The sequence below is a fragment of the Lepidochelys kempii genome, chromosome 9, assembly GCF_965140285.1.
Source record: "Lepidochelys kempii isolate rLepKem1 chromosome 9, rLepKem1.hap1, whole genome shotgun sequence".
NCBI lineage: Eukaryota > Metazoa > Chordata > Testudines > Cheloniidae > Lepidochelys > Lepidochelys kempii.
Genome location: NC_136388.1, coordinates 37853834 through 37880383, shown reverse-complemented (window position 1 = coordinate 37880383; position 26550 = coordinate 37853834). Strand labels below are relative to the sequence as shown.

At 39.7% G+C, this 26550-nt stretch overlaps 1 protein-coding gene across 3 annotated transcripts in view; it reads right to left on the bottom strand.

Annotated features, from left to right (window-relative positions):
- Positions 1 to 8227: 8227 nt before the first annotated feature.
- Positions 8228 to 26550, bottom strand: part of PAX3 (paired box 3) — a 122142-nt gene continuing 103819 nt past the window's right edge. For all 3 annotated transcript variants that reach the window (XM_073359957.1, XM_073359959.1, XM_073359958.1), the window contains 4 exons: positions 22568 to 22733; positions 21175 to 21389; positions 10272 to 10518; positions 8228 to 9723 (listed from right to left, as the gene is read on the bottom strand). In XM_073359957.1, the coding sequence (XP_073216058.1) occupies positions 9689 to 9723; positions 10272 to 10518; positions 21175 to 21389; positions 22568 to 22733 (663 nt within the window). In that variant the 3' untranslated portion in view covers positions 8228 to 9688. The remainder of the gene's footprint in view (positions 9724 to 10271; positions 10519 to 21174; positions 21390 to 22567; positions 22734 to 26550) is intronic.

Here is a 26550-nt window from a genome sequence, read left to right as displayed (position 1 = left end):
TTTAATATATTTAATACCATTATAAATGCTGGAGGCACAGCAGGGTTTAGGGTGGAGGCTGACAGCTCACGACCTCCCCATGTAATAACCTCACAACCTCCTGAAGGGTCCCGACCCCCAGTCTGAGAACCCCTGACCTAGGGGGAACAAATCAGCAAGCAAGGTAAGTTCTGGATGGTCATGAGGCTGGCCTGCTGCAGGCAACTGTTAGCAATGGGGTAGAATAGTAGCCATCAGCCATTGCTTAGTGTTACGCTGGATCTGAACCTTGTCAATTAGTACTGTCCTACAGCCTTGTGACACCCACCATGATGTAGTATACATACAGGATTCATATGGTAGTGTGGAAACCAAGGGGAGTCTTCAGAGTAAGACTAGATGCCCTTCTGGAAGATATACTTCAGTTACATATAGTTGGGCTCAGTACAGGAAGAACCGGATTGAATTCTGTGGCCTACGTTATACAGGAGCTCAGACTAGATGATCTAATGATCTCATCTGGCCTCAAAATCTAAGAATGTGTGAAAACCCCTGTGTGATGCTCCACTGGTTTGTGTACATATACAAGCACCAAGGTAGTATTTGAAAAGCTTTTGGGCATTATATGCCTTTTAATCTGGCCGGTGTAAGAATTGCAGGATCAGAATCATGGACTATTCTTTTGAGAAAATCTATCACAGTAATTTTTAAAAGAAGCGGTACATCCATTCCGTAAGACATAGGCCATAGATATATAGTGGGAGGGTGGATGTATTTAAGAACATTGAACTGCACTTATAAGAAAAATAAGAATAATTGCACACAACAATCTACCCTACCGCGCTACATCGGCACATCTACACCCATGCAGCCGCACTGCTGTAGCACGTCTGGTGAAGACATGCTATGCTGATGGGAGAGCACTCTCCCGTCGACATAGTTACTCCATCTCCCGCCGACATAGCGCAGCGTGGACGCTGCTTTAAGTCAATGTAATTTGCATCGCTCGGGGGAGTGGCTTTTTCACACGCCTGAGCGATACAAGTTACATTGACTTAAGCGGTAGTGTAGAGAAGCCCTAAGAAAAACAGAAAGCATAGCCCTATAATCATACACAGCACAGAAAACCATATCAGCATGAGAACTGAAAGAAGGGAAGTGAGGTAAAGAAGAAACAAACAGCTTAACATTTGGTAGTGGCCTCAGGGATAAGCCTCACCAATGATGAAGATGCTGAATAGCTGATAAAACTTCTGAACGGTCTCCAAGTCTGAGACAAGCAAGCAATAGTTCTGCTCTTATCAGCAGCCACTCTTTCATATTTGTGTATGAAGCTAACTTTATTAAATTATTCAGCAAAGGTTCAAAGCAATGTGTCTTCCCAGGTTTATTGTGATTTTTTATGAAATAGGCTGAGTGGTTGGATAATAAACAGTGCATGTCCAAAGGCCATACTGGCTGGCCAGCCACAAGTGCTCGGCGTTATAAGCCCATTTGGTCATTGACTCCAAGGCAACACAAATGTATTAAACAATGTTTTAAACAATGTTGTTCCATTGGTTCTTTTTGCTGGTGTGCTGCACTTTGCCGCAGCTACTTGCTCGTGGGAACATGGTTTAACAGTAAGTCAACAAAGCATTTTCTGATTGGTCTGATCCAATCCTACATATGTGAGTTGAGTTCAAGGACTACTCCTATGAGACATGGTTTGTAGGATTAAGACCTGTCACATAATGACCACTCCACTGGCTGGGGACTGGCCAGAGCACTGCTTTCCAGCTTGGCCCACAGCATGACTTCGCCACCTTCCACATGTTTCCCACACATAGCCAGAGGCAATGGGTGGTGTACAGTCAGCAGTGCAAAACTCCTGTTGACTTCAGTGGGAGTAGTAGCAGGCTCCCTATTTTTGTATTTCAGTTATTGGTGCAAGTTTTTAACAGCATAATTCTAACTGACATCGCTATTTTCAGATGATAATTCTGAGTCTCTATATGTGTGTGCACTTGATATATATACATACATACAATATATAAAACTATATACAGAATATACTCACAGCCATGCAGATCTATTATGGGCTCTGCTTTATGAACATGGGGATGTTATATAAACACATGGCAGCAAAATATGTATCCTACATTATATGAAAAGCATTTAGCGGTCAACTGAAAATGTACAGCCGATGTTTGTCAGCCATTGGAAGATCCAAACCAGACTGAAAGTGGGAGCTGCTCCTCAGAAGGCAGCTTTTCATGCATCTGGTATGTGAAGCAATAGGAGCTAATACAATATTGTAATGAATCATTGGTAGAAGTTCAGGGGTTCGAGATATTGTTTTCGACAGTTTCATTGACAGTTGATGGCTTGAACTGATATTGTGGTCATTTTATATATTTCCTTATTAGGAATTACGTTTTATGGCGTTTAAAGCCAAAAGGAACCACATTACATACAGAACACATCGAAGGGCTTTCATAGTTGCTGACACATGAAAAACGTACCTGTTACACGTCAGCAACAATCAACAGCATTCTGGGAAAAGGAAGTAACTTTCATATATACCATTGCAGTGATTAGCATACTTTACTGACTACACTCAGCTGCACTCCTTTGAAAAATTAAAATATATCTTGGTTACATAAAGGTTAGTAACATTAGCTCTTTTTTTAACTGAATAAAATTGTATTGATTGTTCTATAAAGGAATGATGAAGATCTAGGTTACAGACTAAGGGCCAAATTTGTAGAGGTATGGAGATGCCTGAAGATGCAAGTAGACACCCAGTGGGATTTTCAAAACACCTACGTACCTAATGCCCATTGCAATCAGCCTAAGGCCCAGATTTGTAAAGGTACTCAGGCATTGCTGCACTCAGCATTGCAATGCTTAACTAATTTAGCAGCCTAAAACTCATTTTCTAAAGTGATTTTGGCCCTTAATTCCTTTAAATGTCAATGGATTTAGGCTCGTAAGTTCCTAAATCACTTTTGAAAATGAGATTTAGGCTTCTAAATTAGATTTGCATTGCAAAACTGAGTGCAGCAACGCCGAAATACTTTTACAAATCTGAGCCTGCATGGTTTTGAAAATCCCATGAAGCATTTATTTGTATCTTTAGGTGTCATACCTTTGAAAAACTGGCCCTAATCACTCTCACTCTCTCTCACACACACAGATTTTCAGACACATAAATTGTGGGTAGGTGCCTGACCCTTACTGACTTTCAAGGAGCTGCTAATGGCCATTTATATCTTTGAAAACCTCTCTACAACAGTGCTAACATTTACCAGCACTCGCCACACTGTGGTATCTCAAATACTGCCTTTGTTTCCAGTGGAAAACTCTGGCTTCCAGAGACCACTGTGCAAAAACTGTTGGAAAATGTAGATTATTTGAATGGTGACCACTGTATTACTGCCCAGAAAAAAAAATGGAAAATTGACACCATCTAAAAACATATAACTAGTGCAGCTTATTCAAAAATAACAAAAATAAGTAAAGAGGCATTAACATAGACCCCAAATCAAATAAGTACCAAGCTGCAAGGATTTTTTTGGTGGTGACTCAACATATAAATAAGAAAAGAAAAGAAAGAAAGAGAAAATATATGAAAAGTTTGGATGATGCCATAGAGCATAAAAGTAGTTTCTTAAAGGTCACGGCTATGCTCTTGATTGATCTTTAGATTGGAAGTGCTTCTGAGTTCTGGTATCTATTAAATAATTGATTGGTCACCCGCTGCACATAGGAATCCAGGAATGGAGTTCATATTACACAATATGTAGCCAGTTTATTTATATGGACAAAAAATCATTAGCTCATACTTGCTATCTCCAAAAGCAAACTGAAGCAGCGTTCATAGTTGGTATCAGTTTTACTTTCCAAGTGGTTAGGGTTCATATTTTGGCTGCATGTATGGCCCTCCAGAACCATTTCTGCTTAGAACTTGATAACAAAAACAAGAAACTAGTATAACCCATGACCCATGGAGCTATACAAAGGATCCACATAATTGTGAGCACTTCTGGCAAGCATTTCAGGAGGCATATCTTAAATCTCCTAATCTGGGGAGGAGATTCCTGGTTTTAGCCTCTACGTCCCCTGCTCCTCCCTTCCTTAAGGAATTTTCATCCCAATTCCCTGTTTCCAAGGATGATATGTGAGTGGGATGGTTGACTTTCTCCTCAGCCATGCTGTCTCTTGCTCTCCTGCTCTGCATAACTCTATCATATTATGAAGTGCTTGGGGGCAGAGAACAAAAAAGCCAAGTGACAGAGTAAATGAAGATGGAGTCAGCTCAAATGCTTGCCTTTTAGCTTCAGATCAGGAAAGCACTCTGTCACCAGCACTTCACTGATGGAGGAAAGGGAGAAATCACAGACAGTTCCCCCAGAGCTACAGTAACTGAGGAGGAGAAACTCCAGGAAGAGGATGGTGCTGAAATATAAGGATAACAGAAGAGAGCTCATGGTGCTTCATCTTAATGGCTAACATCACTTTGGAAAACCGCATGGCAAGAGACCACCCTGGCTTATTCAGGAGATCTTTAATGATCTGAAACTCAAAAGAAGAGTCCTACAAAAAGTGGAAACTAGGTCAAATTACAAAGGATGAATATAAACAAAACACAAATATGTGGGGACAAAATTAGAAAGGCCAAGGCACAAAACAAGATTAAACTAGCTAGAGCCGTATAGGGTAACAAGAAAACATTCTACAAATATATTAGAAGCAAGAGGAAGATCAAGGACAAGGTAGGCCCATTACTCAATGCAGGGGAAAAACAATAACAGAAAATGTGGAAATGGCAGAGGTGCTAAATGACTTTTTTGTTTCAGTTTTCACCAAAAAGTTTAGTAGTGATTGGACGTCTAACATAGTGAATGCCAGTGAAAATGAGGTAGGATCAGAGGCTAAAATAGGGAAAGAACAAGTTAAAATTACTTAGACAAGTTAGATGTCTTTGAGTCACCTGGGCCTGATGAAATGTAACCTAGAATACTCAAGGAACTGACTGAGGAGATATCTGAGCCATTAGCAATTATCTTTGAAAAGGCATGGAAGATGGCAGAGACTTCAGAGGACTGGAAAATGGCAAATATAGTGTCCATCTATAAAAAGGGGAATAAGGACAACTTGGGGAATTACGGACAAATCAGCTTAAGTTCTGTACCTGAAAAGATGATGGAGCAAATAATTAAGCAATTTGCAAACATCTAGAAGATAATAAGGTGATAAGTTACAGTCAGCATGGATTTGTCAAGAACAAATCATGTCAAACCAAACTAAGAGGTTTTTTTGACAGGATAATAAGCCTTGTGGATAGTGGGGAAGTGGTAGATGTGGCATAGCTTGATTTCAGTACGGCTTTTGATACCGTCTTGCATAAGCTTTTCATAAACAAACTAGGGAAATACAACCTAGATGGAGCTGCTATAAAGTGGATGCATAATTGGTTGAAGAACCATTCCCAGATAATAGTTATCAGCGGTTCACAGTTAAGCTGGAGGGGCATATCATAGAATCATAGAATATCAGGGTTGGAAGGGACCTCAGGAGGTCATCTAGTCCAACCCCCTGCTCAAAGTAGGACCAATCCCCAACTAAATCATCCCAGCCAGGGCTTTGTCAAGCCTGACCTTAAAAACTTCTTGGGAAGGAGATTCCACCACCTCCCTAAGTAACGCATTCCAGTGTTTCACCACCCTCATAGTGAAAAAGCTTTTCCTGTGGGGAAAAGTTTATCAAAGGTCCCACAAGGATCAGTTCTGGGTCACGTTCTGTTCAATATCTTCATCAATCATTTAGAAAATGGCATAGAGAGTACACTTATAAAGTGTGCAGATGCTATCAAGCTGGGAGGAGCTGCAAGTGCTTTGGAGGACAGGATTAAAATTCAGAACGCTCTGGACAACCTGGAGAAATGGCCTGAAGTAAATAGGATGAAATTCAACTAGGACAAATGCAAAGTACTCCAGTTAGGAAGGAACAATCAGTTGCACACATAAAAACTGAGAAATGACTTCCTAGGAAGGAGTACTGTGGAAAAGGATCTGGGGGTCATAGTAAAGAGGCATCAGAAGCTAAATATGAGTCAACAGTGTAACATTGTTGCAAAAAAAAGCAAACATCATTCTGGGATGTTTAAGCAGGAGTGTCGTAAGCAAGACACAAGAAGTAATTCTTCCACTCTACTCTGTGCTGATAAGGCCTCAAAAGGAGTATTCGCAAAAAGAAAAGGAGAACTTGTGGCACCTTAGAGACTAACAAATTTATGTGAGCATAAGCTTTCGTGAGCTACAGCTCACTTCATACTGAAACATACTGAAACAGGAGTATTGTGTCCAGTTCTGGGTGCCATATTTCGGGAAGGATAAGGACAAATTGGAGAAAGTCCAGAGAAGAGCAACAAAAATGATTAAAGAAAATATGACCTATGAGGGAAGGTTGACAAAACTGGGGTTGTTTGGTCTGGAGAAGAGAAGACTGAGGGGGACATGAGAACAGTTTTCAAGTACATAAAAGGCTGTTACAAGGAAGAGGGAGAAAAATTGTTCTCTTTAACCTCTGAGGATAGGACAAGAAGCAATGGGCTTAAATTATAGCAAGGGTGATTTAGGTTGGACATTTGGAAAAAATTTCTAACTGTCAGGGTGGTTAAGCACTGAAATAAATTGCCTAGGAAGGCTGTAGAATCTCCGTCATTGGAGATTTTTAAGAGCAAGTTAGACAAATACCTGTCAGGGATGGTCTAGATCAGTGGTTCTCAAAGCCAGTTCGCCACTTGTTCAGGGAAAGCCCCTGGCGGGCCGGACCAGTTTGTTTACCTGCCACGTCCGCAGGTTCAGCCGATCACGGCTCCCACTGGCTGTGGTTCGCCGCTCCAGGCCAATGGGGGCTGTGGGAAGCGGCGCGGGCCAAGAGATGTGCTGGCCACCCTTCCCGTAGCCCCCATTGCCCTGGAGCGGCTAACCGCGGCCAGTGGGAGCCGCAATCGGCCGAACCTGCGGATGCGGCAGGTAAACACACCATCCAGCCTGCCATGGGCTTTCTCTGAACAAGTGGCAGACCGGCTTTGAGAACCACTGGTCTAGATAATAATTAGTCCTGCCTTGAGTGCAGGCAACTGAGCTAGACCCCTTGAGGTCTCTTCCAGTTGTATGATTCTATGATCTGCGACGGTAGCATATATGAAGGAGCAACACTGTAATTACAGCCACTGTTTCCCACAGGCATATAGAATAACCAGAGTTTTTTCAATTTATTTTAAAATCCCCCCACCCCTTCCAGTGAAATAGAAGTAAAAGAAAAAAAAATTATGAAAACGTGGAAGAACTTCCCTGACTATACTATTTTAAAAATAATGTTACATTTCATTAAAAAAATTCATTAAATAATTTGAAAAATTTTGAATGAAATGTAAAAAATTCATTTTTCCAAAATGCAATTCTATTTTTTGACCAACCCTTTTGATAAATAAATAAGAAAATCATACATTTGACATTTCAATTAAAAAATCTGCATTTACAATCTACTTCGGAGGGAGGGACAGCTCAGTGGTTTGAGCATTGGCCTGCTAAACCCAGGGTTGTGAGTTCAATCCTTGAGGGGGCCATTTATGGATCTGGGGCAAAAATTGGGGATTGGTCCTGCTTTGAGCAGGGGGTTGGACTAGATAACCTCCTGCGGTCCCTTCCAACCCTGATATTCTATGATTCTACTTGTATGTAATACTGAATTAGAATGATTGATTCTTCTCTAGGGGAACATACATTTTAGCATGTAGACTGCAAAAATATTACAAATTGAGACTCTGCATTTTGTGAAATCATCCCAAGAGAGCGGCTCCCCTACCCCACACCTGAACCCCCCACCCCACCCTTTGCACCCACCCTGAACCCAAACCCTCACCCTACATCCCTACCCCCCCAGACACAGGTTCACCTCCTTGTCTTTCCTTACGCAGGTCTGGCAGAAGCACAATGCTTTCCTGCTGCAGTATGGGATACATACTTTGCAGAATGCCACATGAAAATGCATCGTGTAGTAATGAGTCTGTCATACAAACAGCCTGCAGGGCTCATATGCTGCTTATGGCCAGCCCTGTCTTAAATGTGTGCAGTGTTTATATAATAAAAACAGTTTGAATTGAAGATAACATGTTCCCCCCTCCCCTCGATATCCAGGTTAAATTGTATCAATATATTTAGCACAATACCACAGTTTAGGACAAATTAATCAGTGCTTTGCAAGTCTTCATAACTGTTTATTCATTATAAATAGTAAATATTTACTGCACTTTTTACATGAAAGACTTTTTTTTTTTACAACACATGTGTTGTTGGTAGAGGCTGCAACACAAAGATAATATTTCTTTTGTTCCATCACCTTTTCAGACCAATGCGTGAACTAATCTCTGTACTACACCTAGTCTCACTATCTCACTACTTCATAGTCCTTAATGCTAAAAGGAATGTATGTGTCCTACCTCATTCATTGTTCCAAGAATAAAGAGAAATAAATAACACTGCCTTCCATCTTCCTGTTCCTCTTAACATTTCAAAACACAAATTTATTGACATTCTAAAATGTCACAACACAACTTATGTAAACCTCGGTTCCTATTATTATTTTTTCTATATTAGCTATCACTGTATAATTTAAAAATACATGTCAGATACAAGGACATCTCTGTTCATGTCCTGTACATCACTAAAAGAGAATGTAAACGTAATCATTTCAAATGTATTGTTTCCTGAAAATGGTCATGTCTCGTGAGCCAGATTCTGTTATACTGCAGACTGCACCACTTCTGTATTTTATCATAATGAAACATGTACTGCAAAAATAAAAGTACCTGCAAAAATATAGTTCTATCTATATCACTTTGGATGGTCCCAAAGCTTGTGTGAGGTACATAGTATTGCACATTGTTAGGCAGTTATGGAAATCAAAGTCACTTTGTTTTGTTGTTGTTGTTGTTGTTTCCTTTTCCTTGTTTGTTTCAGAATGTAACATGGATTAGGAAAACTTCACACACACAAATTGCAAAAAATTTTCTTCGTTACACAGTATCTCATTCATTGTAAAGCAAAACTTGTATGTGACATTTCTTGACAACATGATTACAAAAGAATGATAAGATAACCATTAACTTGTTCTGGAAGTCTTTTACATCTATTCTAGCTTCCCACAGACCAGGACATTTCTTCTTGATGTCAATTTCCAGTGTGTAAAATCAAAATGTTCTCCTGCTCATGCTTCAGAAACTGAGCAGTTTTAAAGTTAGAATAAAGTCAGCATCAGATGTCAAGAGTCTGAGTTTGCAGAGCTCAACTATTAAGTTTTAGAATATTTTGTTTGTCCAGATCAATGCATGCTTTTTCAGCAACATAAAAATGGAATGTTTTGTCAGTCAGTGATTTTAAATACTTCAGCATTTTTTATACCTGCCCACGCTGAACTGTGTTGTATTTATTTATTTGTTTATTTTTTATTGCTCTTGGTCTTTGTCTTCTGAACTGTTATGTCCAACAAGTCCAAATGTCTATCGAAAGCAATGACTGGAGAAAAGAACATAATGATCCTGTATCTCTATTGTGATTGCCCCAGCTTGGGTTGCATTTTGGTGGGAAGATCCCTCCCATCCAAGCACTGGAGTGAGACCAGAAACAAGACAAGCTTTAACTTGAAGTGGACAGTTCATTTATGCAATATCTGGCTTCAGATAATGAAAGGCACCTGTAAGAAAGCAAAAGAAGCTTTTTAAGTCATGCTGTGACAACCTCACAGCAAGGGGCAATGTCAACTACAGGTTGACATTGTCATATTTAATACAAATATATCAAAGGAAAGAGACTAATATTTTTATTCCTAGGACAAGTTTGACAAAACTCTATGTATCTGGGAGTATATACTATAATGATTCTTGAGCTGACCTCATTAAAAACATGTGTTTCTAATACTGGAATGCCAGTGGTTATTTCATTTTGGACAACCCTTATGTTTTACCTAATGGCAATCAGGTTTCATGTCTCAACAATTAATAACATCAAGATGTTGTTGACATCACTTAAGAAAATAATTATGCAGCAGAAATCTTGCTTGAACAATCAGTTATCTTAGCAGCAAACATAGTTCTATTATGAAGAGAAGGAAAACTCATAGGTTAGAATCAATCCTCCCCATTTCCTTTGTTACAAGAAGAAAAATATACTGTAGCTAGATAGTTACCTTACTAATGATATGACCCAGTCATTACACAATATAAATATCCACCTAGTACTCACTTTGTCCATATTGTCCATACTGGTATCCTGTGACAGGGTCCATACTGTAACCTGTGGTGCTGTAAGTTGGTGGGCAGTAGGACTGTGATGTAGGCAGACTATCTAAACTTTTCATATGATCTAGTCTCTGACTGCAGCTGGCTGATACAGTAGTGGTTGGTTCTAGGCCCCCAGTTAAAGGTGAGAGGGCATAATCAGTTTGGGGCTGGTGAGGTACACCACCATGGTTAGTCAGGAGGCCCATTACCTAAAATAAAACGTATAGTAACAAATAAAGGTTAAAATGCATGAAGAACTGTATTTCATATACAGCTGCAAAAACAACTAGTGTCTGTTATTTAATTTCCCATGATATCTATTACTTGGTATTTAACTGCACTTCGGGTTCCTAATTCAAAGAGGAAAAAGGGTTACATCATGCATCTAAATAGTAACTTATGGCTGGCATTCCAGAAAAAATAATGTACAGGCATATAGGTGGGATAAAAACAAAACAAAACAAAACAGCTTTTATGCTCTTAAAATGTCTGATCACATGTCACAGCTGGAATTCCTATGGATGTTTATTCATTGGGGACTCGATGATGATAAAAAAGAAAAAGAGAAAATAGATCATCAGCCACAGTCCAAGTTTTCTTATGATGCTGTTCCCCAAACACAAAATCTTCATCATGCTTTATTCTCCAACCCAAGCCATTGTATATTCTTGATAAAGAATAGTGCAGCCAGAACAGAAATAACGATCAAAGTAGCCACATTAGAAAAGAGTGAGGTATTTATATGGCCAATTTAAAAATGCTAAATTAACTAGGGATATCTTAGGTTCCGATGTTGAGGCTCTTAAACTATAACATAGGAGCTTTGAAATGGAGTACTCATGAAATAGAGCCCACCGACTGTTCTAGTCAACTTGACCATATAAACAGCTCCTCTTTTCTAATGGGACTGTTTTTTCCTAGATATCCTATCTTTATATAAATTATTTTTTCTTCTTTTTTCCCCCCATGTTGTCATTGTAAACTTGTTTTCATCAAATATGTATTTTTGCTTTAGAAGAGTGGGGGGAAATAATCTGTAATTATATTGATGAAAAGTTCCCAACAGGAACTAAACTCTAGGGCTGACCAAACAATGGGGCAAAATAGTTTATGATTATTTAGATTTGCCTCAAAGCCCCAGGCATGGACCAGGACCCCACTGTTTAGGTGCTGTACAAACACACAACAACCAAATGATCCCTGCCCCCCCAAAACTTATTAATTAACATTTGTTCAGCTTCAAAAACGAACTTCAGTTCAATGTGTTCACTACATACTATAGGCAGCCCTCCAAATGCAGAGCCAGAGAAAGATCCGAGCACTCAAAAACACATTTGTCTACTGGCTAGGGGCAGAGTGTCCATAACTCTTATGTCGCTGGTATGAAGCATGTGCTTGCCTGAAAAGAATACTAGAAGAAGTGGGTTTTTTACCCACGAAAGCTTATGCCCAAATAAATCTGTTAGTCTTTAAGGTGCCACCGGACACCTAGTTGTTTTTGTGGATACAGACTAACATGGCATCACCTCTGATAGAAGAAAAAGATTACAGTGCTTGCTGTTAGAGTCATGCCACAAACTCCCTAGCCAATTCACTCCTCTCTAAAGGACAACAGTAGTGCTCTCTATCTAGCATGGCTTCAAGCCTCCAATGACTCTTGTAACTTCTTATAGATAAATGATTAACCAGAAAGTCAGAATCAGTAAAAAAAAAAAAAAAAGACTTTAGATTGCTTGAAAACATGTACTTGCTTGCCTCTAAAAATTCAATCCTCTGGCTGGACTTTTCTATGGAAGGTCAAGAGCACCTAAGTGATTTAGGAGCATAAATTAATTGTACTTGTGCTACTAAATCCCTTATTTCTGCAAATCTCTTCCTTGTACTGTAGCTTGATGTATGTTTCTTTTCAAAAGACTTCTATATTTTCACAGCATATGGTAAAGACAAGCACAGCTCTGAGAACTGCTCCCTTTTGCTAGCACATTTAGGCCTGATCTACACTTAAAAATTAGACCAACCTAGCTATGTTGCTCAGGGCTGTGAAAAATTCATGCCCTGCATGATGGGATTAGGATGACCTAACCTGCAGTATAGCTGCAGCAACATGGATGGAAAAATTCTTCTATCAACCTAACTACCATCAAAGCTGTGCTGCAATAGCAACTGTAGAGTAGACCAGCGATCGGCAACCTTTGGCACACGGCCCATCAGGGAAATCGGCTGGCGGGCCAGGATGGTTTGTTTACCTGCAGCGTCTGCAGGTTTGGCCGATCACAGCTCCCACTGGCCGCGGTTCACCGTTCCAGGCCAATGGGGGCTGCGGGAAGTGGCGTGGGCTGAGGGATGTGCTGGCTGCCTGAGCAAGGACCCTTAGAGCTGTTTGGGTGAACATGTTTATGCCCATCACCTTAAGCTACTTCTTAAAATAATTCTGACTTTTTCTACTTCTGTTCTCAATAGAAAGGGGCCCAAGATACATTTGGACGTAGATGCAAATTATGAACAACCCAAAGTTTGGGAGTGTTTTGATCCAGGGTTTTGGTGTGACCCATTATAGCGTTAGGGAGCAAGCTTTAAATGGGGATCTGGATCAGATTCTAAACTTCAGGTGTGCTTTCTATCTGGTGTTTTAGTTCAGGCCCACCTTTAGAAGGTTTATCCTTTTGCCGGCCATGTAGCCACTGAAAGTTGAAATGTACTGGTATTAGATGGGATCTCATTCAATATTTACCATAGATTAACTCAAGTTGTCAGTCATCTCTAATCAAGTGCAGATGCACTTAATAAATCAGATGCCTTTAACCATCTTGACAAGAGTGACAGCACTATATTTTCAAGGCTGAAATTTTTGATTTTGAACAGTAATTGTCTTCTCAGAAATGTCTTCTTCAGAAGCCTTAGGAATCATACTGCAGTTGATTAGCATCTAAATAATTAGATTTTTGGTCATGTCTATTTGAAAGCTATAAGGGAAGTAGCCTAAAGGCAGAAGTCTCTCTTATGGTATGTGTCATGACCTTATCACCCATGCGAGAAGTTACAGGAAGGGCATGAATGACTTTCACCTAATCAATTAGAAAGCCATTAAAGGTCCAATCCTGCAAGCTGCGACTTCTACTGCCCTCCATGAAGTAGATGGTGCTCAGCACCTCACAGGAGGCACTCTATCACTTCCAGATCTGGGTGCTGAAGGTGAGAACCTCCACTGATATAAACCACCAGAATCCCCCGCTTTCCCCCCTCCCAAAGGTAAATGGAGCTACGCAGATTTACTCCAACAATGGGTCTGGCCCTGAATGTGTAAAACCAAAATTATATACATATTCATTATGGGCATGATTCAGCTCCCATTAAAGTCAATAAAAAGATTCTCATTGACTTAAATGAGTGTTGGCTTAGGCCCTATGTCTTTAGAGCCAAGTGCTGCAGTTCTTATTCATGTTGAATTTTAATGAGGTCAAAAATCAAGTCTTAAGGTTTTGGCCACATGCCACATTTTGTTCATGATTAAAGTAGAACAATAAAAAACAAGTGTTTTCTATGTGGCATGAAACAAGTTTGGCTTGATAAGGAATACAGGGAGTACCCTTGAACTGATAAATATCCTTTCAGTTAATATAATAAAATAGAATATAATTGTCTACAGACTATGAATATTGTAAGACTATGTATCTCTAAATTCAATCTTGTTTCCAGACAAAATTGCTTTCTAATAAATATAGTGAACTGCAACAAGGACAACAGACAGAAACATTTTATTGAGCAATTTCCACCACCCTTCCTCAAACCAAAAACAAAACAAAAAAAAAACCCTCCACTTTTTTACAACAAAATCTCTGCTGATGGGAATGAGTGTAGTTGCACAGAAGTCAACAGAGAATCACACCAGTTGAGGTCATGCCCCAGTATGTATAAGCAGAAGTGGCTGATAAAAGCCTTAAAGTATGTAGACAACACTGGGTCCATTATCAGCTATTACATAAAATGTATCTATTATCAACAAAATAAAGCCCATTAAACTGAGATAAAGCTTATTCCATTTAAATGAAACATTATGCCAGTTAATGTGGTTGGTATTTTAGTAGGTGGACCCACCATAGACATAATAAAATTCTCATGTGTTTTAATTCATTTACGCATGCCTGCATTTAATATGCTTTGTGACCATAACTGCAATTAATATGATTTATGAGAAAAGAACATGAGTAATATTTTTGGGTACAGTGATACAATTTTTTCACCCTTCTCTAAACGAAAGATTTAATGAAACAGCTCAAGGAAAATTGTTGGCAGTTAACATATTAAGTTGAGCTGACAGAATCATGAGTAAACTTTAGTGGAGTTAATGATATCCTCTTATCTGACCCTGACACATTTGCAGCATGTAATTTACAGAAGCTCTGTCCAGGGAATCTTGACAAATGCTCCTAACGATGTCAGGGCAATGTTCCATTCTAATGTAAAACAGATGTGGGTCAGATACCCTCATTCATCACTAACACAGAAAATTTCAAACTGCTTCTAAGATGAATGACATTACCTGCTGTTAACCCTTCACTGCAGAAAATCTCTGAGAATCAAAATATCACACCAAAAAAGAGCACATTTTAAAGAGTGAGATTTTTAATGCACCAAAGAACTCAGGTAACATTTAAAAAATCCTGATGTAAAATCTGGATCAAATTTGTTTTGATTGATCAGAATCACTTTCAGCCAGACACATATATGAGACAGAGTCTATCCTAAATGGCAGATATCATGGGAGGAGAAGGGAGGGGAATAAGTTTTGTGGGAAATATTTAAATTGTTTCTTTTTCACAGAATTCAAAACAGACCTATTTTCTGGTTGTTGGGGGTTTTTTGGGCGGGGGAAGGAGTTGCAAAAGTTTTCATGACATTTTTATCAGTTGTTAATAGAATTTTTTATTGAAATTGTTTAAAATCATCAAACACTTCATTTACAGAAAACCATGTTCTTGGTAAATAAAATGTTCAGAAATGATTTTGATACAATTTGATTAAATTATTGATTAAAATATTCCACAATAGTTACTGAACATCAGAAAAGTTTGAAGATGTTAATTTTTTGTGAAAAGTCCTGTTTTGTGGTGAGTAACCTATTTTTCATCTGAAAAACATTTTGTGCAAAAAATTTCAGCCCACTGTGTGGCAGAGATATGTTTAGCATACAGAAAATCATGAGAGTTTTAAATTGTAGAGATTAAGAGCATCAAAAGCTTCTGAGGTGAATAATCTCTTACTATATGGCCCAAATAAAGTGAGTGATGAGTTGTAGGAATATTCACAACCAAAAATGAATCTTATATAATATTGTTTGAGGGCCAGTCACATGATGAAAATTGTCACATCTTACTTCTCCATTTCAGTGTCAGTATATTTTGTTGTAGTTCCTTTTCTACAATTTGATTATCTCATGGTTACTGAGACACAACAATAATGTTGGCTTAAATTTTCGGACATGACCAGTGATTTTGGGGACTTCAGTTTACAGGTGGTCAGCTTATAACACTTTCAGGAGACCTAATTTTCAGAAATGATGAGCACTTCCCCTCTAACAATCAGGTCCTCTTAAAGGTATCTTAAGTTAGGCATCCACAAGTGAAAGCATCCAAAGTCAGTGAGCACTTTTGAAAATTTAAGCCAATGTTATGCTTGTCTGATAGTAATTATGAGACCACAAAATTTCAGTTGTTTCCACCAAACTAAGTAAATGGAATGATGAAATCAACACAAAATCCCATGTGCTTAACATCATTAGTTACATCTATGTTTTTTCTCAGGAAACTCATGCTCAGACAAGTTACACAATGTGAACAAACTGCCTCCCTAGTAAAGAAATCCAGGACTTCTGGTTCATGCCAGTTGAACAATGCTCAAAGCTAAGACCACTTTTGACGCACATCATGAGCTTTTGATTGGTGTAGGCTCTCCTAGACTGATCCAACACGAAAAATGTATTTCTGTGGGCACCCAGATGTAGAACAATATTATTACAGCAATTATGCATAGTAAAGGAACCCACTGTTTTTATTTATTTCATTTTTAATGAGGCAGTGCAAGTTTTCAACTATTTGCTCTTGAGTTTTCCTATAAAAAACAGAATTTAATAAAACATCATGAGTGCGTCTTTCTTCTCACTGAAAGGCCATAATTCAATAGCTGACATGTCTTGAGCTGATAAAAACCAAGTGCACTCATACAGAACACAGTCATCCAAGAGAGCACCATAAACCTGCCTCAGTGAAAGGGCTATAGAATAATTATCTGGTTCAGAGAATGAAATGTTTGGACATTCCAAGAAGAAGCTGTGAAACAGCTCTAATGTTCAATGCTGTTCAAGGGAAAGGTTGTAGTTTTACTTCAGAATATTGCTGAGTGCCTGTTAAAGTGTGAGAACTGATAAGTATGCTGGAGGGCGCTGTGCCTTCTAATGCAACTGTGCAACTAACATAGCCAATGCATTCACCACCATAAAAGGACACTGCATACAGTCTCCAATTCTATTAGTGTGACCCACTTTTGGGAAGTGAGGGTTTAGTGATTTTCTAGGGTGGATGGGGTGAAAAAATATATCCATCAGAAAACAGGTTACAACCACCTGCTCTTCAGGTTCTTAGTGGTAAAAGCTTTTAACAGTGGGTATTTAAGGCTTTGTAACCTATGCGGATTTGTAAATGTAGAAAAGGAGTGGCCTGATGAACAACAATAAAAATATTTTTGTGTCTGGATCTGAGCCCAAATAGATTCTGAAATAGCGCTCTTTAGAAACAGGAACTGCCTGAACCACATGGATCTGGGTAAACTTTACTGCCTTTACATTTATAAAGAGAACAAGAAAAGGTCAAGGGATTCCCATGCCACACTGAAAGAGATTTTTCTCCTCAACTTATATAAAAAAATTTAAAATGATGAAATCCTATCTTTGTAATAATCAGATCTGTAGTAAGACCATACACCTTCAATTGAAAGAAACATGTTTTGACAAAGACTCATTGCCTTACATCTGAAGAATCTGAGGTAATTGTTAATGCCATGATCTGAAAATGACATGCCAAATCCGAAAACGTCTTGAGTTCTGTACACATGCATTAACGCTTAGATGCTACTCCCTAATAAATTTCAGGATTAACAAATGTTTGTCAAAAGAAAATGCACTGAGCAATTGAAATTTAATTTGAAAGGGAACTACAATATTCCAATAAATATATGCATGAAAACCAAGAAGCTGATAATAGGCATAGCCAACACAAAATATGCAATTTACATACATTACACACTAATAATCTCAATTCTGACATTATACTTAAAAAGCTCCAGTTCACTGGCAGAGATGGATTTTTTTCTAAAATGCAAACAAGGACAATAGTTAACACTAGTTCCCTGAGCTATTAATCACTGTCTTGTTTCTATAAAGATCAACCCTTTGTAAGTCTATAACACAGAGGATTTCTCACCACAGCCAGGTAATAATGGGTAAAACAGACTTAGCAGACCAATACTCAATCACCCTGATGAGATCTGCAGACCATCTCTTTGTTCTGAAAGTGCTGAATGCTAGGAAGACAGTTAGGACTTCCCACTCCTCTCTTTGTTTTAAACTTGCACACACAAACCTTTATCATATTTTCCAGAGAATCTCTAGCACAGGAAGCCAGGTGTATTGGATGCTGACATTCCATCCTTTCACCTTTCCCCCAAAAATATGCCGACACATAGAAGCTTCTGATTAAAGTTTGTTAGTACAGTGAGAAAATGAACAAACAATAACAAAACTATAGCACCGTAGCACCTCTTGTAATGTTTCCCCCTTTGATCTCAATTTGACTACAATATTTGTCTTAAACCAGAAACTTAATTGTCAGTAGGCTCAGGAGCAAAAATAGAAATCGAATACCCTGCATCAAAATAAAATGCTTTCAGAGAACTGTGGGCCAGAGTCTCGCCTGGTATAAACTGAAGTCAATGGAGGTATGGTGTTTTACATCATCTGAGAATCAGGTCCTGTGAATCTTAATATCAGTCTTTGCTGTATCCATCACTGGGCTCTATTTACCACAAAGGATCTCCAGAGGGTAGTGTAATTTTTTTCTTCTTCCTTGAATAATTCATCATAAATTCAGCTTGTGTTTTGTAAATAGTTTTTCTGTGGTGCTTGCTAAAGGGAGACAGTCATAGGTGTCATTTTACTGGCTCGCACTCATACATACTACACAGATTCAGTAGGGTCAAAATCCCCCAGCAAGGAAAGAAGCTCTTGATTTCTCACTATAAATCTTTTCCCACTCCCAGCTCTACCAACTTAGGGCTTGTGTCTCCCTGGAAGAATTCTCATTACCTTTTCTTTGATAAAATCCTAAATGCAGAATTGGCTTTAGAATTTTTGGACAGGCCTGAGAAACAATTTTTATTGCCATCTCACTCCAGACATGACTATTTCCTGTCCACCAGGAGCATAGAACTCTGTGGAGGGTTGAACCAAGGTTTTGGGGGAGGATTGGCAAAATAATTATTTGGGACACCCCCCCCCCCCAATTTAACTGACATTTATACATTAAAAGTGTGTGTTTGGCATCCCCTTGAGCCTCCTGCTGCAGAAGTGGAACCCAGCTGCTTGTTCATTTCAACCCCAGCAATTGGTTTAGGGCAATTTATATCTTCAAGGTTATTCTGGCCAGCAAAACGGATAGAGATTTACTTATGAAAACATGAGGGCTCAGCTTCTCCTTACATCTTTAGGTTCCTAAATCTGGGGGTCCCAGAGCCATGAATTTAACACGGCCCAAAGGCCAGCTCTGTCTAAACATTTTTTGCCATGCTGTCTGAGGGTCTTCTTCAGCATTTGTTTAACTTGAAACATTTTCATACTGAGGCCAATAAAATTCCAAAAGCTCTCTCCATTTGAATGGATGTGACTGAGTATGTTTAAGTGATGAACAAATTACATCAGCACTCTTTTCTATTACCAACTTCCCTCTACGGCCCATGGTAAAGGTGCAAAGCAGAAATTCTAAGCACTGGGATAGGGGAAGGTAGGGGAATGCTACGGAGCACAGACCAACTTTCATAATATGAAGACAATTCTGACTGCTGAATCACGGCTGGGTTCCAAGAATTGGAGATCACAGTAAATAATTTGTGTCTGTCTTATCAGTTTTAAGATCTCCTTTTGATTATACACGGTCACAATAAGATATTGGGTGTGAAAACTTGTCCCACCAATTCCTTTTGGTAATGATCTTGCTTTACAGTGAATCACAGTGAATAAAAGCTTTTTGAAAGAAAAAAATAACACTTCTCGATAGCTAGAACTGACTTACACTGAAAATGACGTTGAAAACGGCCTCTGATGGATTAACTCTGAACCCTGGAAAGATTTTTATGTCTAAATTATGGAAGCCTTACATACTACGAATCTGGTCATTTAAAAGAATGAAACAACTAATATAATGTCATGCCTTTTGTTGGAGATTGCATTTAGAAATTAGAATTCTTCAAAACAAAATTCATTAAAGTCTTGTTGGAAGTACATCCGTTTGTTTTTATGTTGGTATTTTTCTACTGAGGTTTAAAGCCATAAAGTTTTGTATTCCACTATGTGCTATAGGAATCTATGAAACTTAATTACATTTACTGTTACAAAAAAGGGTTTATGAACTTTTGCCTTTAGGCAAAAATGTTTATTTCATTGCCTTTGCTATTCATTCTTTTCAACTCCGATGCCTTTGAACTTTTCAGCTGCACAGAGTTATCACCGTTATGCAGGAACCGGGAACTGTATTCCCGAGATGCAAACCACAAGTTGAAGAAAACGAAGGAGGCAAAGATATATGAGTCGTTATTTTGGCCACCCTTTGTGCCATTAAAATCTCATTTTCTGCCTATTAGAATGCCCTCTTACTGCTTAGGCAGTGGTGATAGTCAGTGATTAGTGTGTAATTGAGTATAATTGTCTTTTCACTTTTCATTTGTGTCATTCTGAGCTTCTCTCTGTTTTTCTAACCACTGAGAGGAAAAAAGGGTAGAAAGCCGATAAAGCTGTTAAAACTCTCACTCTCAACCCTGAAGAGATTCCTGATTGTAATTATAGATTGCATCCCCTTTGTGACATTTCTCAGAATTTAGTGGACAGCTCTTCCAAACACCTGGGCAAAGCTCACACTAATAAACTAAACTACTGTATATTTAAGCAATTGCTAATGTCAACTGCAGACAGATGCCACTTGTAGGAAATTTAACCAACCCTTTGACACTCAATTATCAAGGCAATTTATTAACATGATCTCCTAAGAAAAGCTCATGCAAATTAGAAAAACAATTATGGCATTTGAGCATTTATATATTTCCCAAGAATGGTAAGTCTCCTAATTTATGTATTTATAACTTGATTATAGCTCATCCCAATGTGTACTGCTCATCAGCTGCACCTCTCCCACTATAACTTCTCTGATACTTCGAGGGCCATTTTGTGAAACCCCTATAGTCTCTTAAAAAGGCAGTGTATTCATAAAAAGCTGATTAGACAAGACAAGATCACCTTGCTGAACTTTCTTTGCCCAGGAATGGATCTCAAGGAAAATAGTGGCACATTACAAATGCTTGACAACTGAATGTAAACATGAAATGTGCACAATTACTTTATAAATATCACATGAAATTAAATATAAGCTAAGAGTTTTGATGCAGCGAGTAGGGAAAAAAAGGAAGCTAGCAAACTGAAATCATGTGGCTTGTATAAAGAATACATTATGGTTTAAATTTGGCAATTCATTATAGCATGGCCGCGGGGAATAGACTCTTTGGTTCTGGTATACAGCAAATCCTCTGTCTGAAAACACAGGACTGACCTGAGGTGAAAGGCCATTGCCAATGGCAGGGTTCATGGGATTTGAGGGCCCGGATGGAGGCACAAAGCTGTCTGTATAGCTGGAAAATCCATGCCTGGTGCTGGGTAGGCCATACGCCGAGCTGCTCTCTGGATTTGAAGGGAGACTGCTTTGGTGTACAGTGCTTGGAGGAAGCGGCTGAGGTCTATGGACTGTACTGCTTGGATCAGACACAGCTAGAAGGGAAAGGAACACATTTATACATTTTCCTCATAGGTTTCTGACATAACAAATTCACTGTGTAAAGTTCAACACTGAGAAGAACTGATCAGGACTTGCAGGTAAATATTAGCTAAACCAAAGGTGAATATTTAACATTACTCAATATTTAACTGGCCAGGAGGAAAAAAACCACATGAAACAAAGGATGACATAAGCCTCTGTCAGACCTACATGACACATTGTGAAAGTTACATGCCGATGTGATTCTCACTTGATGCATAATGGGCATATGCTCTTCTAATGGACAGGATATATTCTTTCCTCTCCAGTTCATCAGTAGAAATTCAGCCCAGGTTGGTAGTGACCAGTGATCAGACAAGTTGTGGGGTTTGCAAAATTTCCCTAGTCAGATTTTGGTTTGGCAAAACTATCCACCACTGGTTTGGATCCAGATCTCATTTTACCCAAATCACTGAAGTTTAGTAGGTAGGAGGCTTAGATAAAACGTTGCAGATTTTTCCCACTTCTATAATAGACAAAGCTGTGGGAGGCAGGGAACTGGTTTTATAATACCCCATCAGCCAGGTTTTGCCTTTGAAAGATCAAAATTAGGAGTAGCCTGTATCTAAGTTCCATTTTTCCCAAACCATCGATAAGTTTGAGACTCCCTCTCTAGTAGCAACTGGAACTTATTATCATCTGATGGCTATTCAGTACCTGTGAAGTGGTTGGTTATTTCAGTCCAATTCCTACTGGACAGATGTCAGGCACAAAAATTTCCAGTTGTCACTAGCAACAAACTGAATGAACATAGTGAAGACTGAATGAACATAGTGATTGACGACCTAACTTCCACCATGCACTGGGACATGGCAGAGTTGAGACATAATGGTAGGAGAGGATGGGGACATCTGCACTACTCCTGCCAGTGCTGTACCTCTCCCAGGGACAGGGAACTTCAGTCTCCAAGCTAAGGCTGTCAGTCTGGCACTGGCACCATTCATAGGCAATCAGGCCATGAACTAGTGAAGCCAATGGGAATAGTCACATGTTCAATGTCAGAGCTTTGCTGACTTGAGGCCTACATGCATCTGAACCATTTTAAAAATTTGAAGAATAGAATGTTTCTAAAGTGAGTTTACAGGGAAAACCACTAATGCCGTTTAAACGAAACATCTGTCCCATACTGTACCTTGTGGTATGGAGGTGGGTTGATAGGAGGGCTCAGATAGCTGGTATGTTGGCAGGGTTGGCATGGCAGTGGGTGGGAATCCTCCTGGGATCAGATGGTTGAAAGCCATCAGTTGATTGGCCCCTGCCTGTTTCCTCCATCTAGCACGCCGGTTACTAAACCAGACCTACAAATGTTTTAATTAGGTACATTTGATTTTGTACATTTAACATAGGCACATTAGAAATAATGGTACTTTTTAATCATAGAATCATAGAATATCAGGGTTGGAAGGGACCTCAGGAGGTCATCTTGTCCAACCCCCTGCTCAAAGCAGGACCGATCCCCAATTAAATCATCCCATCCAGGGCTTTGTCAAGCCTGACCTTAAAAACTTCTAAGGAAGGAGATTCCACCACCTCCCCAGGTAATGCATTCCAGTGTTTCACCACCCTCCTAGTGAAAAAGTTTTTCCTAATATCCAACCTAAATCTTCCCCACTGCAACTTGAGACCATTACCCCTTGTTCTGTCATCTGCTACCACTGAGAACAGTCTAGATCCAGCCTCTTTGGAACCCCCTTTCAGGTAGTTGAAAGCAGCTATCAAATCCCCCCTCATTCTTCTCTTCCACAGACTAATCATCCCCAGTTTCCTCAGCCTCTCCTCATAACTCATGTGTTCCAGTCCCCTAATCATTTTTGTTGCCCTCCGCTGGACTCTTTCCAATATTTCCACATCCTTCTTGTAGTGTGGGGCCCAAAACTGGACACAGTACTCCAGATGAGGCCTCACCAATGTCGAATAGAGGGGAATGATCACGTCCCTCAATCTGCTCGCTATGCCCCTACTTATACATCCCAAAATGCCATTGGCCTTCTTGGCAACAAGGGCACACTGTTGACTCATATCCAGCTTCTCATCCACTGTAACCCCTAGGTCCTTTTCTGCAGAGCCATTTGGTCCCTAGTCTGTAGCGGTGCATTGGATTCTTCCATCCTAAGTGCAGGACTCTGCACTTGTTCTTGTTAAACCTCATCAGATTTCTTTTGGCCCAATCCTCTAATTTGTCTAGGTCCCTCTGTATCCTATCCCTACCTCTCCTCCCATTTTAGTGTAATCTGCAAACTTGCTGAGGGTGCAATCCACACCATCCTCCAGTTCATTTATGAAAATATTGAACAAAACCGGCCCCAGGACCGACCCTTAGGGCACTCCACTTGATACTGGCTGCCAACTAGACATGGAGCCATTGATCACTACCCGTTGAGCCTGACAAACTAGCCAGCTTTCTATCCACCTTATAGTCCATTCATCCAGCCCATACTTCTTTAACTTGCTGGCAAGAATACTGTGGGAGACAGTGTCAAAAGCTTTGCTAAAGTCAAGGAACAACACATCCACTGCTTTCCCCTCATCCACAGAGCCAGTTATCTCGTCATAGAAAGCAATTAGATTAGTCAGGCATGACTTGCCCTTCGTGAATCCATGCTGACTGTTCCTGATCACTTTCCTCTCCTCTAAGTGCTTCAGAATTGATTCCTTGAGGACCTGCTCCATGATTTTTCCGGGGACTGAGGTGAGGCTGACTGGCCTGTAGTTCCCAGGATCTTCCTTCTTCCCTTTTTTAAAGATGGGCACTACATTAGCCTTTTTCCAGTCGTCTGGGACTTCCCCCGATCGCCATGAGTTTTCAAAGATAATGGCCAATGGCTCTGCAATCACATCTGCCAACTCCTTTAGCACTCTCAGATGCAACGCATCCGGCCCCATGGACTTGTGCACGTCCAGCTTTTCTAAATAGTCCTGAACCACTTCTTTCTCCACAGAGGGCTGGTCACCTCCTCCCCTTGCTGTGCTGCCCAGTGCAGTCGTCTGGGAGCTGACCTTGTTCGTGAAGACAGAGGCAAAAAAAGCATTGAGTACATTAGCTTTTTCCACATCCTCTGTCACTAGGTTGCCTCCCTCATTCAGTAAGGGGCCCACACTTTCCTTGACTTTCTTCTTGTTGCTAACATACCTGAAGAAACCCTTCTTGTTATTCTTAACATCGCTTGCTAGCTGCAACTCCAGGTGTGATTTGGCCTTCCTGATTTCACTCCTGCATGCCCGAGCAATATTTTTATACTCATCCCTGGTCATTTGTCCAATCTTCCACTTCTTGTAAGCTTCTTTTTTGTGTTTAAGATCAGCAAGGATTTCACTGTTAAGCCAAGCTGGTCGCCTGCCATATTTACCATTCTTTCCACACATCGGGATGGTTTGTCCCTGTAACCTCAATAAAGATTCTTTAAAATACAGCCAGCTCTCCTGGACTCCTTTCCCCCTCATGTTATTCTCCCAGGGGATCTTGCCCATCAGTTCCCTGAGGGAGTCAAAGTCTGCTTTTCTGAAGTCCAGGGTCCATATTCTGCTGCCTTCCTTTCTTTCTTGTGTCAGGATCCTGAACTTGACCATCTCATGGTCACTGCCTCCCAGGTTCCCATCCACTTTTGCTTCCCCTACTAATTCTAATGTATTTTGCATTTGAAAAGAAGCTAAAAGCTCAATATTTACCACACAAGTCAATCTTCATGGCAATGAAATAAGTCCACGGCAGAACATTACTTGATCTAGTGGCCTGAATACAGGACTGAGAATCAAGAACAAATACACTCCAACTCCATCTCAGGCACTTCCTCCTCTGCCAAGTCATTTAACCTACTATTTTCAAACTTGGGTGATTAAAATTAGGTACCTACATCGATATGGTTACAACTAAATAAGTCTCATGAGCACCTACAATTCCCCCTTATTTAGATGCTTAAATATGGATTTAAGTGCCTAACATGACAGATGTTATTCATGCCATTTAATGCACTCTTGGAAAGTACTCAGATGCTATAGTGATGAATGCAGTACAATAACCTATATAGAATAGCACTTTAAACATGTAATGTGAACACCATAGGCCTTTGTACACAAATTAAATCAGTCCTTCCTAGCAGCTTTTAATGCACTCTCGTATGCATGTAGCACCTTACCCTAAGACTCCATAGCTCTGGATCATAATTTCACATAGAACCATTATTGAAATTTGTTTCCAATGTGAGACACAAGCCAGCTATTATTTAGGATTAGCTATGCATATCTTATCTAGAAATCTACTTTTCTTCAATAAACACAGTAATTCCAGACAAACCATCTTCAGTTCACATTCCAAGTTCTCCATGACCTACTTACAGTGGAATACCAGCGAGAAATAAAAAGCAGGATCTTGTTACTTAGTCAGAAATACCTTGTATGTTATGAGTTATGACAAACACAGTTCTCTTTTATGGTTAAAAAAAATAATCCTAAATGTAACGGGCCAGGGCTGGTGTGACTTCCATGACGCTATGCTGATTTATACCAGGTGAGACTCTGGCCCAACTTCTGGATCAGAGACCCTCAAACTTTAAGTGTGGATCACATCTTAAGAGGATTATCTCACTGCTGTTTACCCTCCCATTTACAATTATGCAGACTGCATGCCTTCTCACTCACAATCACATACCAGTCCTGCAGCAACTGCACCAATTACTCCATGGAAAATTAATATTAGGACAATGTCTAATTTATGTTTAGCTATTTTTAAATATAATTTAGCTGGTGGTAACAAGGAGCAGAATTAGACCCATGTGACCAGCCAGCTCATCACTGACTGCCAGCAAGTGCTCTACAGACCAGTTTGGGAACCACCAATCTAAATAATACAGATCAGCTTTCTAGGAGTGACATTATTTGTGGCCAGAAAACATAATGCCGTACAATGTCTAAAAGACACTACTGTGCTGCACCTCTCAGGTATCCTGCATTCTAAGGGACATAATAGCATTGGGGTAGGTTTGGGTCATCATGCCCTCTGTCTGTCCCACATATGCTGCTCCACAGGCATCACTCTGAGAACACATTGAGCCATTTGACTTCAAAATTGTGGGGCTGTGCCACTGTATAATGAGAATTGGCCCCACCTAGATCCTTCTT